Source organism: Bipolaris oryzae (assembly GCF_000523455.1).
Source record: "Bipolaris oryzae ATCC 44560 unplaced genomic scaffold scaffold_52, whole genome shotgun sequence".
NCBI lineage: Eukaryota > Fungi > Ascomycota > Dothideomycetes > Pleosporales > Pleosporaceae > Bipolaris > Bipolaris oryzae.
Genome location: NW_006911328.1, coordinates 144,085 through 157,968, shown reverse-complemented (window position 1 = coordinate 157,968; position 13,884 = coordinate 144,085). Strand labels below are relative to the sequence as shown.

At 47.6% G+C, this 13,884-nt stretch overlaps 6 protein-coding genes across 6 annotated transcripts; 2 read left to right on the top strand and 4 right to left on the bottom strand.

The window, feature by feature from the left end:
- Positions 1-605: 605 nt before the first annotated feature.
- Positions 606-1,540, bottom strand: COCMIDRAFT_25765 (uncharacterized protein; the record flags this gene model as incomplete). Its single annotated transcript, XM_007689094.1, has 2 exons — positions 606-1,174; positions 1,222-1,540. 2 exons carry the CDS (start codon positions 1,538-1,540, stop codon positions 606-608), a joined length of 888 nt encoding a protein of 295 aa, XP_007687284.1.
- A 1,512-nt stretch (positions 1,541-3,052) lies between these two features.
- Positions 3,053-3,223, bottom strand: COCMIDRAFT_93499 (uncharacterized protein; the record flags this gene model as incomplete). Its single annotated transcript, XM_007689130.1, has 1 exon — positions 3,053-3,223. A coding segment is annotated over one exon (171 nt), but the record flags the coding sequence as incomplete, so codon positions are not given.
- Positions 3,224-5,648: 2,425 nt separating this feature from the next.
- Positions 5,649-7,034, top strand: COCMIDRAFT_93489 (uncharacterized protein; the record flags this gene model as incomplete). The annotated part of the gene is made up of 6 exons (XM_007689129.1): positions 5,649-5,716; positions 5,771-5,840; positions 5,894-5,926; positions 5,981-6,016; positions 6,069-6,084; positions 6,133-7,034. 6 exons carry the CDS (start codon positions 5,649-5,651, stop codon positions 7,032-7,034), a joined length of 1,125 nt encoding a protein of 374 aa, XP_007687319.1.
- A 167-nt stretch (positions 7,035-7,201) lies between these two features.
- Positions 7,202-8,167, bottom strand: COCMIDRAFT_93443 (uncharacterized protein; the record flags this gene model as incomplete). Its single annotated transcript, XM_007689128.1, has 1 exon — positions 7,202-8,167. One exon carries the CDS (start codon positions 8,165-8,167, stop codon positions 7,202-7,204), a length of 966 nt encoding a protein of 321 aa, XP_007687318.1.
- Positions 8,168-10,287: 2,120 nt separating this feature from the next.
- On the top strand, positions 10,288-11,335 carry COCMIDRAFT_4726 (glycoside hydrolase family 10 protein; the record flags this gene model as incomplete). The annotated part of the gene is made up of 2 exons (XM_007689086.1): positions 10,288-10,901; positions 10,954-11,335. 2 exons carry the CDS (start codon positions 10,288-10,290, stop codon positions 11,333-11,335), a joined length of 996 nt encoding a protein of 331 aa, XP_007687276.1.
- Positions 11,336-11,522: 187 nt separating this feature from the next.
- COCMIDRAFT_4725 (uncharacterized protein) lies at positions 11,523-13,854 on the bottom strand (the record flags this gene model as incomplete). Its single annotated transcript, XM_007689085.1, has 4 exons — positions 11,523-12,704; positions 12,758-13,481; positions 13,541-13,694; positions 13,743-13,854. The coding sequence occupies 4 exons, from the start codon at positions 13,852-13,854 to the stop codon at positions 11,523-11,525; spliced, it is 2,172 nt and encodes a 723-aa protein (XP_007687275.1).
- Between the last annotated feature and the right edge of the window lie 30 nt (positions 13,855-13,884).

The following is a 13,884-nucleotide window of genomic DNA, read 5'->3' as shown; positions in this document are numbered from 1 at the left end:
CACGTACATGTAAGAAAGATACTCTAGATAGCAATTAGTCTATTATCTTAATATCTACTAAAACTATCTATATGTGGTGGAGCTATACGCTTGTAAAGGTGCGCGAAGTTGGTGGGGTGGCCGACTCGCTTGTATGGCCGACTCGCTTATAAAACACGTTAAATATAACTTCAAAAGTAGATATGACCTATTTGCGACGGAAAGCTTTTACGTAGCGTTGATACGTCTTCGGTACCACTTCTATGAACGAATCATACTCACGTCAATCTAATTAAATTCAACATCCAATCTGATTTTGTATAGTCATTGGGCTCTCGGGTCTTCTGGCATGAGAGGCACATGTCTTGAGAGCTGTAAACAAGACATTGGCTGACTGTAGTGTCTGACATGCATCTGTGCTTATGAACAATGAAAACTAGAATTTGAATGAGCAAAAACGCAGTGTGTCAATTATCTCCGTCGTCTCAGAATTATGGAATAGCATCCCTTAGTGTCTTGAGTCGTAGAATGACAAGCATCAGGGGCACGATCTTAAATAACAGTCACCTTGCATGGGACGAAAGAGAACAGCGAGTCATGTAAAATTCAGTAGTAGAGTAACTAAGCTACATCTCTTTCATAGTAAGCAGAGCTGTGGAATCACCGAGTTTCCCGGCTTTCACGCCTTCGATCAATTCTCCAACGTCCCTCGTCAGATTGATGTAACGGCCATTCAACGCCTTCACTTCAGATTCACCCATATCCGCCAACGCGACCAAACCATTTGCACTCAGCTCTGGCGTATCTTCCTGAAATTCGCCCTTCATATCGAGCATCCACTTCATACTGCTATTCGTGGCCACCTCCTCGTGATTGACAATTTGATCCCCGGCAAAACCAGTGGCCACTGTTCCTGGATGGATAGCGTAGACGCGTATGCCCTTAGAGGCAACCTCCCAAGAAAGAACTTCTGTGAGCTTGATGACAGCAGATTTTGACGACGAATAAGCCGTCGTAAACGGGATGCCGATGATGCCTGAATCAGACGCTATATTGAAAATGATCCCCTTGCCGCGCGCGAACATGATTGGCAGAGTAGCATGGGCCATTTCGGCTACAGCGCGGACATTGAGTTCGAATACGCCCCACCATTTGGACATGTCGTCAGCTGCGAGTGTGGAGAAACGACCAACGCCTGCGTTGTTGATAAGGATGTCAATCCCCCCCCCAACTTTTCGACACATTCCGCAACGGCTCGATTGACGAATGCGGAGTCTGTGACATCCCCGGGAATTGCAATGCATTTTCTTCCTTTGGCTTCGATTTCGGATGCAGTCGCCAAGAGAGGTTGCTGAGAACGACCGATAATAGCAATATCGGCTCCAGCGTTTGCAAAGGCTAAAGCTATGGCTTTCCCCAAACCCTGGCCTCCACCGGTAACAACAACTGTCTTTCCGGTATGAGCTCTCGCATATTTTGACGGATCTATGAACGGATAGGTGTCATTATGCTTGGTCAAGCTTGAGGAGGGCTGACGGAAGCGGAAGTCGAGGTCAACCATTCTGCAATTTTCTGGGTTGGTTACAGAATATATAGATGCTTTTTACAAGAGAACAGTGAAATGTGATTTTCTGCGTCTTGGAGATGGGATTCTGGTGAAGAATTCTCACTCTTTCCTCACGTACTTATACATAGACACTGAGGGTCTTAAATGCGTTTATGTCCTAATTCCGACGTCCACCCTGGTCCGTGGATATCGTAGATCAATGTATAAAGTTTTGACTACGTTTCTTTGTATTTCTAATCTCATGCCATCCATATTTAGAGACCCAGCATCGAATCCACAATCGCAAAGACGCGTCACCTACACAGCAGCCTAGATCACTTCCGCACTTCATCCGTTTATACAGTACGGCAATACTACAAATCGTTGCATTTTTGCCTGTCCGTTGCGAGTTGTACTTTACTTTGTCTCAGCTGGCTCAGGTCGAACAACAAACCGGTGGGACAGAATGGGGTTGTATCAATTGAAGGCGGATGCAGCCTTGTTGTTGCAGCACGTGCGAGTGAGCTAGAGGGTGGGTCAGTAATGAGATTGGTGCACTCTACTGTATGGCGGTTTTATTCGTCTATAGCGCCGTCAACGGCCCGAAAGTGCTCGAGCTTAGTAAATCACAAGTCAAGTTATGATTCCGCCGTTTTTGGGCCGTATCAGTCATACAGATCATGTAAGTTCTTCAGTGACTGATTCTAGCTCTTTATCGGTATGTCCCTTGTGAAATCGCGGCGAGTAATTCCGTATATGATCTGACCAGTCAGGTGAAAAGAGAGTCAGAACCGGATGATTTGTGTATCACTACCAAAATCCGGCTCAGCTATAGCGGCTTTGGCGCCAGCGACGAAGGTAGCATCAGAGTTGAACAGCTTTGCTGCCTAGGGGTGATTGCGTGGGGTGATATCATGCTATCGCCCTTGGCAGAGCTATAATACTGGGTTGCTCAATGACAGCATTATCTAGACCTAGCAACACCATAAGACCCAAGCTGAATAGAACGGAGCTGGATTCTAGTTTAAAAAGACACAAGCTGATTGGGGCCCTTGTGGAGTGACTGAAACGGGCCAAAGTCGCGCAGAGACGGTATTGCAAAAGAGAGCAAGCTGGTGGAATCACGTTTATCGATACTGATTAGTTTATCAAGCTCAATAGAGTACCACACAAAAAACTCTAGCAATAACAGCTTCTATACAGAGCTGTATTTCGCTAGCAGCTGTAACATCCGTCAACACAAGTACCGGCGACTGCTTATTACTTAAAGACTCGTTCTATTATTCATATTTCTATAGGTATTCTTCCTATAGTAGTTCTATTCTAGCGCCTTAACTCGGCTTACTTTAGTCTCTAGAAAGAGTATTTCTAGAGTTTTTAACTAGCCGAGAAATAGAGGTTCAGAAGGTTCTTTTTAGTAGATTACTAGAAGGTAATATAGAAGGCTAGTAAGGGTATAAACTTTATTCGTATAGGTTGTCTGAGATTAGACATTTATAAAAGAAACTTAATAAGGACCTCCTCTTCCTATAGGTGAAGATACTTTTGCTTCAGAGCCTTCTCTTCTATTGAGCGCCGACTGTTCGCATGATGGTGGATGGTAGCGCGAGGGACCCCGCTGTGGTCTGCTAAGGCTCGATACAATTTGGATACATCAGGGGGAACTCTTCGTGTTAATGCTTGACTTGCCTTATCGATGTTGGTTCACTGAACGCTGGTGATGGGTGATGGACGACGAGATAGAACGAACGCGATTTCCAGACAACAGCGGTGCAGTGCTGGCGGACAAAGGGCACGTGGATAATGAAAACTGCTGTTGAGAGAAACGCGCGTGCTGGACTGCTTCATGGGTCTAATCTATAATAAGGATAGCGGTAATCTTTATAGACTACAGAGCTATGATGCATCACACTAACGCCATCTGGCATACACTACTTAGGCTTTGTCGAGATTTTGATGGATCCATACTTCAACCAGCGAAACTCTCTGAATATATCTCCCCTAAATCTCAAGAGCCGTCAACCCTCAAATACATATATTCCGTGATAGAAATTTTCCTCCAGCCCTCCGAGTTTTGAAGAAACACACTCAAGTGCGAATAAACAGGGGTGAACAGTCAACGAACCAATCGGCAACGATCGACAGCAGGAGCAACCGTGCGATAGTGCTTGCTGGATATTAGTATTCTGAGGAAGAAATAGGTGTAGAATAGTGAGCAATTACCTCCATCCTTGTAAATCAATAAAGGAGAGATTCCGGGACTCCGCATCACGAATCCGCCTCGTGACATCCGGTGTCTCGTTACGGCTGATAGACGTTAGATCTGTTCTTAGCAGATGTTGCAAGTGTCAAGCTTCCGAACCAATAGCATTGTGTGCTTTACCAGAAAGCGCGACCAAGCCGTAGTTCAAGATGACATTACCCTTAACTCAATCAGTACTGCCTTCATAAAACCAGGTCGTTGCAGTCCATTGTGTAGATCGAGGTGGCCGTCATCATTGTACCGGCTGCACAAAGCAAATTACCAACCAACATTCTCTGATTGAACGCCTTAGCGCCAATACACGATGAACTATTCCTACACACCACGGGAACACAGCGGCAAGGTAATTACAGACCTAGCCAACACGCCACCAATTACGGCATCAGCCCTGTCGAACCTTTTAGGGAAAGTAGGCCGAAGCGCAGACACACGGGTATGAAGACTAGGTGCATCGAACGAATCCGACATCTTGTCGCCCTAAATCGCGGGCCGCCAAGTTTCATCCTGGTCTAGATGTTTCGTTTCACTTACTCGTGCTACCGCAGGGCAAAAGTCATCACGTGATGAGAGGCTCGGCCGCGATATGCTAGTGTTTCACATGTCAGCCTCAAGGCTGGCATTCAACAAAAGTTGCCTAGGTAGGCACGGCAGTTGTGATAAAAAAAACGGGACATAGGCATGTCATCAGGCTAATAAGCCAACTATCTATGTACATGAGAATGCACGATTGTTTCGCATCGTTGTGGCGCCTGATGGGTTGGGCTACCCCTGACTGCGGTTACGGCAGATCTTTTGCTTGAAACTCGCCAGGGAACGCGTGCTTGAATATCAAAGCCTTACCACAATCGCATGGTCAGAGATCTCAGGGCTGCAAAGAAGTGTGCTATGGTTCTGTTGGAGCCTCTGGATGCGCAGTATCGGAAGGCGTTGTCCAAGGCTATTTTCGGTCCCTCTTCTACAATGTTGATCATTTCTCATCCAAAGAGTTACCTCTTAAATTTGAATGTCATACTAAAAGGTACTTTTCGTTTAGAAATCCCTCTGGACGCTCCACGTGGTATTGTTGCGGTTTCTTCGTGGAGTTGAATTTCCAAATTCCATATCAATTCACTGTTGACCCATACTGTGTGTATGTTTCTCTCAGGAATAGGACCAAATTAATGACTGGTTGATGCTTTACTCATTGTGATATCATGATGTTCAACACCTGGACGTGTAGATCACGCTAATTTAACATTGGTATGTTTACGTTCCATGTCTTTGGTGAGGCTATATCAATATAGATATTTTCTGCTTTGAGCAAATAATCAAATCAGTGCAGATATAGAGGATTACATAGTGGCGCCACTCGACGGCCATTCCCCACGTATCCACGAGGGCATATTGAATTCGTAATCTAAAAACCCTCACTGGTGTTGACAGTTTAAGTTCCCGGTCAATTCCGATGCATGGATCAACACTCTGACACCACCTACTGATCTTGACTACTCAAAACACTGACAAAGTGCATTGTACACCAAATACTGGATCTCAACGCAGATAGTGTGCAGGAAAAACCGAGTAGTATAAAAAGAGTAGCGCTTTCCCACCAAATGCATACAAACTAGACTAAAACAAAGATAATGGCCACGGTAGCACAGTTGTGGTTCGTCAAGTATACACGCTTTCCCAAAGGAGAAATGCCGGCAGCGCTGGAACAGGCGCGACGAGGAAGGTATACCGAACCCCGCACCCCAGATATAGACGCGTCTAACATAACATTCGTGGCGGGATACATTAAAACTTTGGGTATAAAATGCTTCGGTTGACGATGTATTATTTTCATAGAGATTCAAAGTTTTCAACTTCTTTCATATCACGATGAACGGCCATGCAACCCCCAAGAAGAGCCAGCCTCAGGTTGTACCTGAGAAGATGAAGGCGCTGCAGTAAGGCATGCTCGCACTTTGCAGTAGCATTGACATCTTGCTAAGGGCTACTAGATACTCTGGACCAGAGAAGTTTGCGGTGGAAACAATCGATGTTCCGAAGATCGGGGATGATGACGTTCTTGTAAGGTTGGCCGGCTTACGTTTCGCTGCTTGCTGGGAAGTAACTTGAAATAGGTCAAGATCTCGGCTTGTGGTGTATGCGGAACTGTACGTGATATTTCGCGAAGAGCATCCAGTCCCCGCTTACTGACCGACTTCAAGGACTTGCATTACCATAAAGGCGAATTTTTGGCAAGGGTAAGATCAGCTGTCCGCATGTCACATCGACCTTGCTGACAAATTATATCAGTGGCCCCTAATACCCGGTATGCCCAATCTCATGTAGATGTATTGTTCCCTACTCACAGCTACAGGCCACGAAGCAGCAGGCACAGTCGCTGCCGTCGGCAAGAATGTAACCAACGTAGCAGTTGGTGACCGTGTAGCAGCGGATGCCCTAGAACCATGTCTCAAATGCTTCTACTGCACTCGAAGGAAGCCACAGCTTTGCGAAAACGTCATTGGATATGGTGGTAATGTACCTGGTGGTATGGCTGAGTATTGCCGGTATCCTGCAAGAATGGTATTTCCGATTGGTGACCTTTCGGACCTCGAAGCGGTTCTGCTGGAGCCAGCAGCTTGCGCTGCACATGGTATCGAGAGGATGCAACTAGAAGTTGGTAGCCGGGTATTGTTGTTCGGATGTGGACCAACAGGTATATTACTTGCGCAATTGATCAAAATGAATGGTGCTGCACATGCATGTGAACCCCTTCCATACTCAATAACGATTGCTAACGATCCTCAGTTGACGATCGCCTCAAAAGCAGGACCTAAACTCGACCTTGCTCGCTCGTTGGCCATTGCCGATTCCTTTATTACCATTTCCGACGATCGCCCCGAGACCGATATGCAGGACCTCCGCGCTGCTAACCCGTATGGATTTGACATCGTCGTAGAAGCTACCGGTGCTCCCACAGTCCTAGAAATATCCCTTGAATTTGTACGAAAAGGCGGAAAATTAGTTGTTTATGGCGTCTATGACGATAGCGTCAAAATCTCGTGGTCTCCATTTCAGATTTGGGAAAATGAGGTTACCATCTTGGCCAGTTTTTGTAGTATGGGCCATTTGCCACATGTGCTGGAATACGTCAATGTTGGAAGACTCAAGCTGAAGGGTATCGCGAACAAGACGTATAGAATTGAGGAGTGGGCGGAGTGTCTGGAGGCAGTGAGGAAGCAGGAAGTTGTTAAGGCTGCTATCGTATTTGACTAATGAATATAGTCCAAAAGTAGCAAGGCCGCGACATGAGTCTCTAGTGACGCCGAGAAGCAGTCGATCTTTTCACCGCGTTCAGTGTGTAGAAAAACATGACTCGAAACTCAGTACACAGCAATCACATTCAAAGTAGCCTAGTTCTATTCGTGTATGTGATGGTCAGACTACTTGTACATCTTGTCCCAAAAGTCAGTCTTAGCCAACTCCACGGCTCTTTTCGTAGCTTCGACCAAGTCCTCCTTGGGCAAACTCAGCTCATCATTATTCAGACCGTGGTTTTTTTCGTATAGACCAGCATCGTCGATGAAGTATCGCGTGTACAAAACCGTTGCAAACGAACTACGATCTCCAGACATCAGTCTCCGCCTTGCCTTCATCAGTCGCTCCCTGGCCGGCTCCGATGATATCTTCCAATCCTTTTCTGTGGTTCCGGTAGCCTTCTGCGCCGCCTCAAACATCTCGCGTTGGTTGAGAGTGAATGACGAAAAGAATAACATGCGATTGCGATATTGCTCGAGTGTTGGGTCCTTCTCATCAAATGATGATAGAGGCAACGACAGCAAATTCGCTACAGCAAGTCCGGTCTGGGGCCATGTTGTAGTGTTCAGACGCTGATTTCCGTCATCAAAGTACACCACTTCTCGTTTATTGAGATCGATACCGTATTGCCCACCGCTGACCGAATACTCGTACCAAAACCCGCTAGTCATTCCGATCCAGGATGAGACACCAAGTTTCTCGATTAGAGCGCGATCCCTCTGCTTCCCGGATCCTATCGTCTCATTTTGAATATCTTCTGTATTAAACATGCCAAATTCGTTTGGCAGGATCCAGGGTACCCCGGCTTGAGCTGCTGCACGGATGAGCTTTTCCTGCGCATCGTGCGCGAAGACGCTCATGGTGATTATAAGAGCATCTTGTCCTTTCAAGGCGTTGACCAGAGTCTCAGGTTCAGCATAGTTGACACGTGCAACACCGATGTCACTTGGAAATGTAGTTTTGGATTGTAACCGACTAATGGCAGTGATCTGAAATCGGTCCTTGGCCTGCAAGGCTGATAGAATGTGTGAGCCAATATTGCCATTAGCACCAACCAGTGCGATCTTGTTTAAAAAGATCTTCGAAGCCATGCTACCGATCGGTAGATGCGATGGAAGAAAGGAAAAGCTTGCAGTCGATTAAAGTGAGTGCCACAAGGATGGAGGAAGCTTGTGAAAGCTTAGAGCATTGATCGTCAAGACTTAGATTACGCATATGATATAACAACACTGAAGACGAGTTTTATATTGAAAGTCTAGCCAGTCGGAATTCCGTAGTGATCCGGACATTGACGGACGTCCGAACTGTGGTGCAAAGGCCGGATCTGGGCATGAGAAGATAGAGCTGGGTTTAAGAACATATAGCTGGAGATAACAAGTTGGAACCGGACATGAGAACAGCTGGTATGGACGAAATGAAGAGGATCATGACGTCATCTCGAAGACCGATTTCACGTGACTCACAGCTTAGTGTTCGCGGCTCCACTTCCCTCCCTCCCTTCCTCCCTTCCTCCCCCTTTGGCTTTATATAGGGATTACCATACGAGAGGAGGCTTTGTATTTAGAACCGGTTCTATTTCCTTTCCAGGGAGATTGCAATCTCAAGCAGAAGCGCCGACTACCCATCATCAGCCCACTTCAGGGCAAAGAATCTGCTCAACCTCCCACAGTTTAGGCAGTAGCAAACCAAAAGAGAACCAACTTTCTGCCCACATTACCCGGAAATAAATTGAAAGAGGAGGATCTGCCATATTGATGATCAGTTACAGGAACATGATCTATGCGCATCCACGTACACGGCTGTTACATCAAGGGCACCAATCATCGTTTAGGTCTAGTTCAGGCAATGCTCAGGCACTACCAGGGACCACCATGTGATACTGACATGGCAATATCTGGTTGAAGAATATGTATACTAGATGCTAGTGCTGACTGGAATCGCGACAAAATAGACGTCGGTCCTGAGATCTGGTTTGTGTAGCACCACACGAGCAGCAGTTATTATTCCTTGGGCTCCAATCTGGTCACACCACTAAACAAATCCGAAGGGGAAGATATCCCAGCGCAATGCAGTAAGCAGTGTTGGCGTAAGCATTGTGGTTCGCTTTGGAAGTTGGTCCGGCATAACAATCTTCCACAGTAGAGAATGTACACCATTTCTCTTTATTGGTGTGTCAATTAACGTCCACATCCATTAAGCCTGGATATCCAGCTAGCCAAGTGGAGTCTTGGAAAGCTTGTGGAAGACAATAACCGCAGGTATCTTGGCTGCATATGCAACTTCCCCAGACAGATGCACTCCACAATTCCTTCTGTCCCGGAGAAACCATCCTCGCAAGTCCCAACGGCTTTACTACCCCTACCAAATGGTCTTGTGCCAAGTCGATCGGCGAATAAGGACCATCACTACGGAATATTCTCCACGAATCGTCCATACCCGCATGTCACCACGTAGCCAAACCAACGAAGAACAGAAATGGACCCGTAGAACCAGTGCTGGTACCGGAGATATCCCGTATTGCGGTGAATTATTATCAAAGCTCCGTGGATTCAGTCGTTGTTGTGCTGCAGTAATTACTCGAGCACAGAGTAAAGCGGTCTACAGAGCTATGATTTTGCGTATACTTATTGACGTCCTGGACACAGCCCCCGTTGATATATTAATATCGGAAATTTATTCAGTACAATGATGTCGCGTTTCGAGAATAAGGTGGAACAAGCAAGGGCCGGCTGTTGTTGTTTCGCCATGAACTCCCTACTCGCATTTAGCCGCTTTTTCCCCGTGCAGAAAACGCCAAGTACCTCAAGCAGCACAAGAACCGACCACCGAAGCTTGGAATAAATTAACCCGAAACGCCTTGTTCCCACTTTTTTGCTCTATACGGTAAGACTACGAATCATTCAGGGCATGGCCGACATGAACGACGCATTGCAGGCACGATTGCAGGCGATGTTTGATTGCGTTAACGCCCTATTTTCGGGGTTTCTCCACAACGTGGTGGGTATGCGGCTTCTAGACGACGCCTGCCGTTGTTTGAGGCGAATTACATTGTTTAGACGAAATGCGTGCACCGAATGGTCTAGGGAACACTGTGGACGATGGATTGGTATAAGTAGAGCTGGGCCCATCAGCATATCTTTCGTATCCATCACATTCATTCATTTCAGCTTTCTCCATTCCACCGAACAATCAAACCAATCATTTAGCAACCATGAAGTTTTCTCTCATCACCCTCCTTTCCGCCAGCGCTTTGGTCGCTGCCTCTCCCTTTGCTGAGCCAGAGGCTTTCCTTGAGGAGCGCCAGGCTGCGCAGAGCCTCGATGCCGCCATGAAGGCCAAGGGCAGGAAGTACTTCGGTACTGCTACTGACCCAGGCCGATTCAACCAGGGCAAGAACGCTGCCATCATCAAGGCCAACTTCGGTCAAATCACTCCCGAGAACTCCATGAAGTGGGATGCTACCGAGTCCACCCGTGGCAAATTCACCTTCGGTACTGCCGACCAGACTGCTAAGTTCGCTAAGGACAATGGCAAGCTCATCCGTGGACACACCACCATCTGGCACTCCCAGCTTCCTTCATGGGTCTCTTCCATCAGGGACAAGGCCACCTTGACCACTGTCATGCAGAACCACATCTCCTCCGTCATGGGCCACTTCAAGGGCCAGATCTACGCTTGGGACGTCATCAACGAGATGTTCGAGGAGAACGGTAATTTCCGTGCCAGCGTCTTCTACAACGTCCTCGGTGAGGACTTCGTCCGCATCGCCTTCGAGGCTGCCAAGAACGCTGACCCAGCTGCCAAGCGTTACATCAACGACTACAAGTAAGCATCAATCTATCGGCAATAAGCTTTCGATATACTGACTCCCATATAGCCTTGACACCGCCAACTACGCAAAGACCCAGGCCATCGCCAAGAACGTCAAGAAGTGGATCGCCGCCGGTGTCCCCATCGACGGTATTGGTTCGCAGACTCACCTTACCTCCGGCCAGGGTGCCGCTACCATCGACGCCATGAAGCTTCTCTGCAGCGCTGCTTCCGAGTGCGCCATGACCGAGGTCGACATCCAGAACGCCCAGCAGGCTGACTGGACCAACGTCACCAAGGCCTGCCTTAACCAGAAGAACTGCGTTGGTATCACCGTCTGGGGTGTCAAGGACTCCGACTCCTGGAGGCCTCAGGGTAACCCTCTCCTCTTCGACAACAGCTTCAACCCCAAGCAGGCTTACACCACTGTCCTCAACGCTCTTAAGTAAACTACTTGCGATGCTGGGCATCCTGGGAATTGAGAAGACCATGTCTCCTCTTGCTCCCTTACCTATTATTCTTTTTCACATATTATTGTAAATACTTTGATTGGTAGTGGAGATACTGTAAATATTTGATTGAAAGGAATGAAGAAGTTGATCTTTCCTCTATGATTGTGTGCTTCTTGAATCTCTACTAGTCTACTTTGGTGCTCCTACCCGTGAGTTCACTTTCGTGCTTTGCAATCTTCTTCGCTTTGATAATACTGACACCGGCTTCAGCACTGGCTCCCACTTCGACCTGCTTAGTCCAAAAGATATCTGCCGCATTGATCCTCACGCTCTTCCTTCTTTCGCGCTCGGCGACATCCAGATGGGATACCTTTGTGGCCTTTGCTTCCAGCTCATCGAGATGTCGCTTTCTCTCGGCATACTGCTCGGCTCTTTCTCTGCGTATCTGCTCGGACCCGATTCGTGCAAGTGCGAATCGGACCGCTGCCCTAAAAGCCATGAAGATGTGCTCTGATAAGAGGATTGTGAGTGGAAGACTGGCCCACGTGCTCAAGCCAAGATAGGGGCCAAGAAATTGCTCGGTGCCGAAGAGATGAACAATGGCGGCACTACTGACACTTCCCAGCCAGGTTAAGGATTCCAGGCTAGCGACCCAAGGCCCGATGCCATCGCTACGAATCGGATGGGGTCGTTGGTGCTCCACACAAATTTTGAGAAAATCGGACCGAAGCTCGAACCAGTTGTTGATGAAGAATCCAATGGGTACTAGTGGCCATACGGGGCTGAACAATGCAAGATAACCGAATTGGATCACCATTTCCGCAATATCTTCTTGGACGTTGTACGAGGGGCGAAGCGCTTGTCTTCTTGTGCGCCGAAGAAAGCCAGATTCAATGGGGTCTTCCGGTGTCTGTGGTGCGCCCATGTTGCCTTGATTCTGGGCTCGAGAAGCTTGTCGATCGCGCCACCATTGCTTGACCTGCTCCTTTAGCCAAGGTAATGCTAGCTCTTCAATCGCACCGGAAACTTGACCAGTTACGGTCAATGCAATGACCTCGTTGCGTAATCTGTCGGGATCGGCATGGAATTTGGTCTTCCCTTTGTTCTGGGAGCCCAACACCGCATCCAACATGCTTTGTAACAGCGGCAAGACTTTGTTACCAAAAGGCACATATACGAATGCGGTGAGGAGGATGGGTAAGTAGTTGGTAATGGAGTTCAGTACAAAGATCTTTTGAGTGAGGGACATCTGGTGGTGATCTTCGGTACGATGGTTCTCGTAGTCTGTCAGAACGGTAGCGATGTCTTCCAGCAAGCTGGTGACATAAGGTAGAAAAACTGCGAGAAGAATAGTCGGAAGGTATTCCTGGACTTTGTTAGACTATCCGTCGTGGTGCGACAACCAAAGAATAGACTTACCAGATAGAACTTGTGCGGCCCGTCGTATGCCTCGCCAATGAATGTTTCGAGAAAGAAGACGCAAGTGATGAGAACTCCAAGAATTACGGTGCTGATAATAACAAAAGGAACGACAAGCAGTTGTCGGAGGATTCGTTTCCATCTGGGAAAATGGCGCTGCACTCTTCCAGCTGAATCAATGATCTCTTTCTCATAACGAAACTGTGGACGATCCACCTTCAAACTACCAACGCCCCGCACATCCCAGCGGATAGCAAGATCTGCTTGCTTAATCTTCCAGTACTCCAAGAATACTGTGCACCAAACGCCAATTAACAAGGCGAAGAACAGCGAATACTTTGGAAGGAATGCCCATGCAAAAAGTCCAGCAATGCATGGGAAGGCAAGTGAACGGAAGTATGTTTGAATGAAAGCAAAGTAAAAAGCGACTTTGGAACCCCAAAGATTACGGATCTGGTCGAGATCGGATAGATCCAAGAAGACGCGCGTGCTGAGATGAGCCAGAAGCGCCCGATTTGCACGAGGGTTGTGTAACGGGAAGATTGAGGTGACGTTTTCCCACGGTGGGAAGTCCGGTGTGATGCCTGCACCCCCAAACTCTTTACGCCAGTTGACTAGGTGATATACAGAGAGGAGATCTTCAGCCTCAAAAGCTGCTGAAACGATCGACTTGGCGGTGCCACCGGGATGGTGTTTGGTGATGCCATATAGCCAATCCTTGACTCTTGGGGGATAGGTTAGGCAACAAAGACTTGAAAAGAGGTACGAGCATTGAAAGCATACCTTGATTTGTATACAGTGTTGCCAAGCAAATCCCGCGGCACTTGGACAAAAACTAACAAAGATTCATCATAGCCAGCACGCACTTCGGTGTTCAGTCCAGCAGACTCGAGATCGTACAGTAGCTGTTGGCACTCTTTGATGGCAACCTCATCGTCTGGTGTTTGTGAGTAAGAGCCATGAATGGAGTGGTCCATGGACATACCAACGTTGCTGAAGTCATACACGATGACGTACTTGTCGTTGTATGTCGTGTTGGCTAGGTCGGTATCGTCGCCAAAACCTGTATCGGATCGACTCAGAGGCTTGATCTGCATGGCCAGAGAAGCTAGAGACGGCAGAAAGAA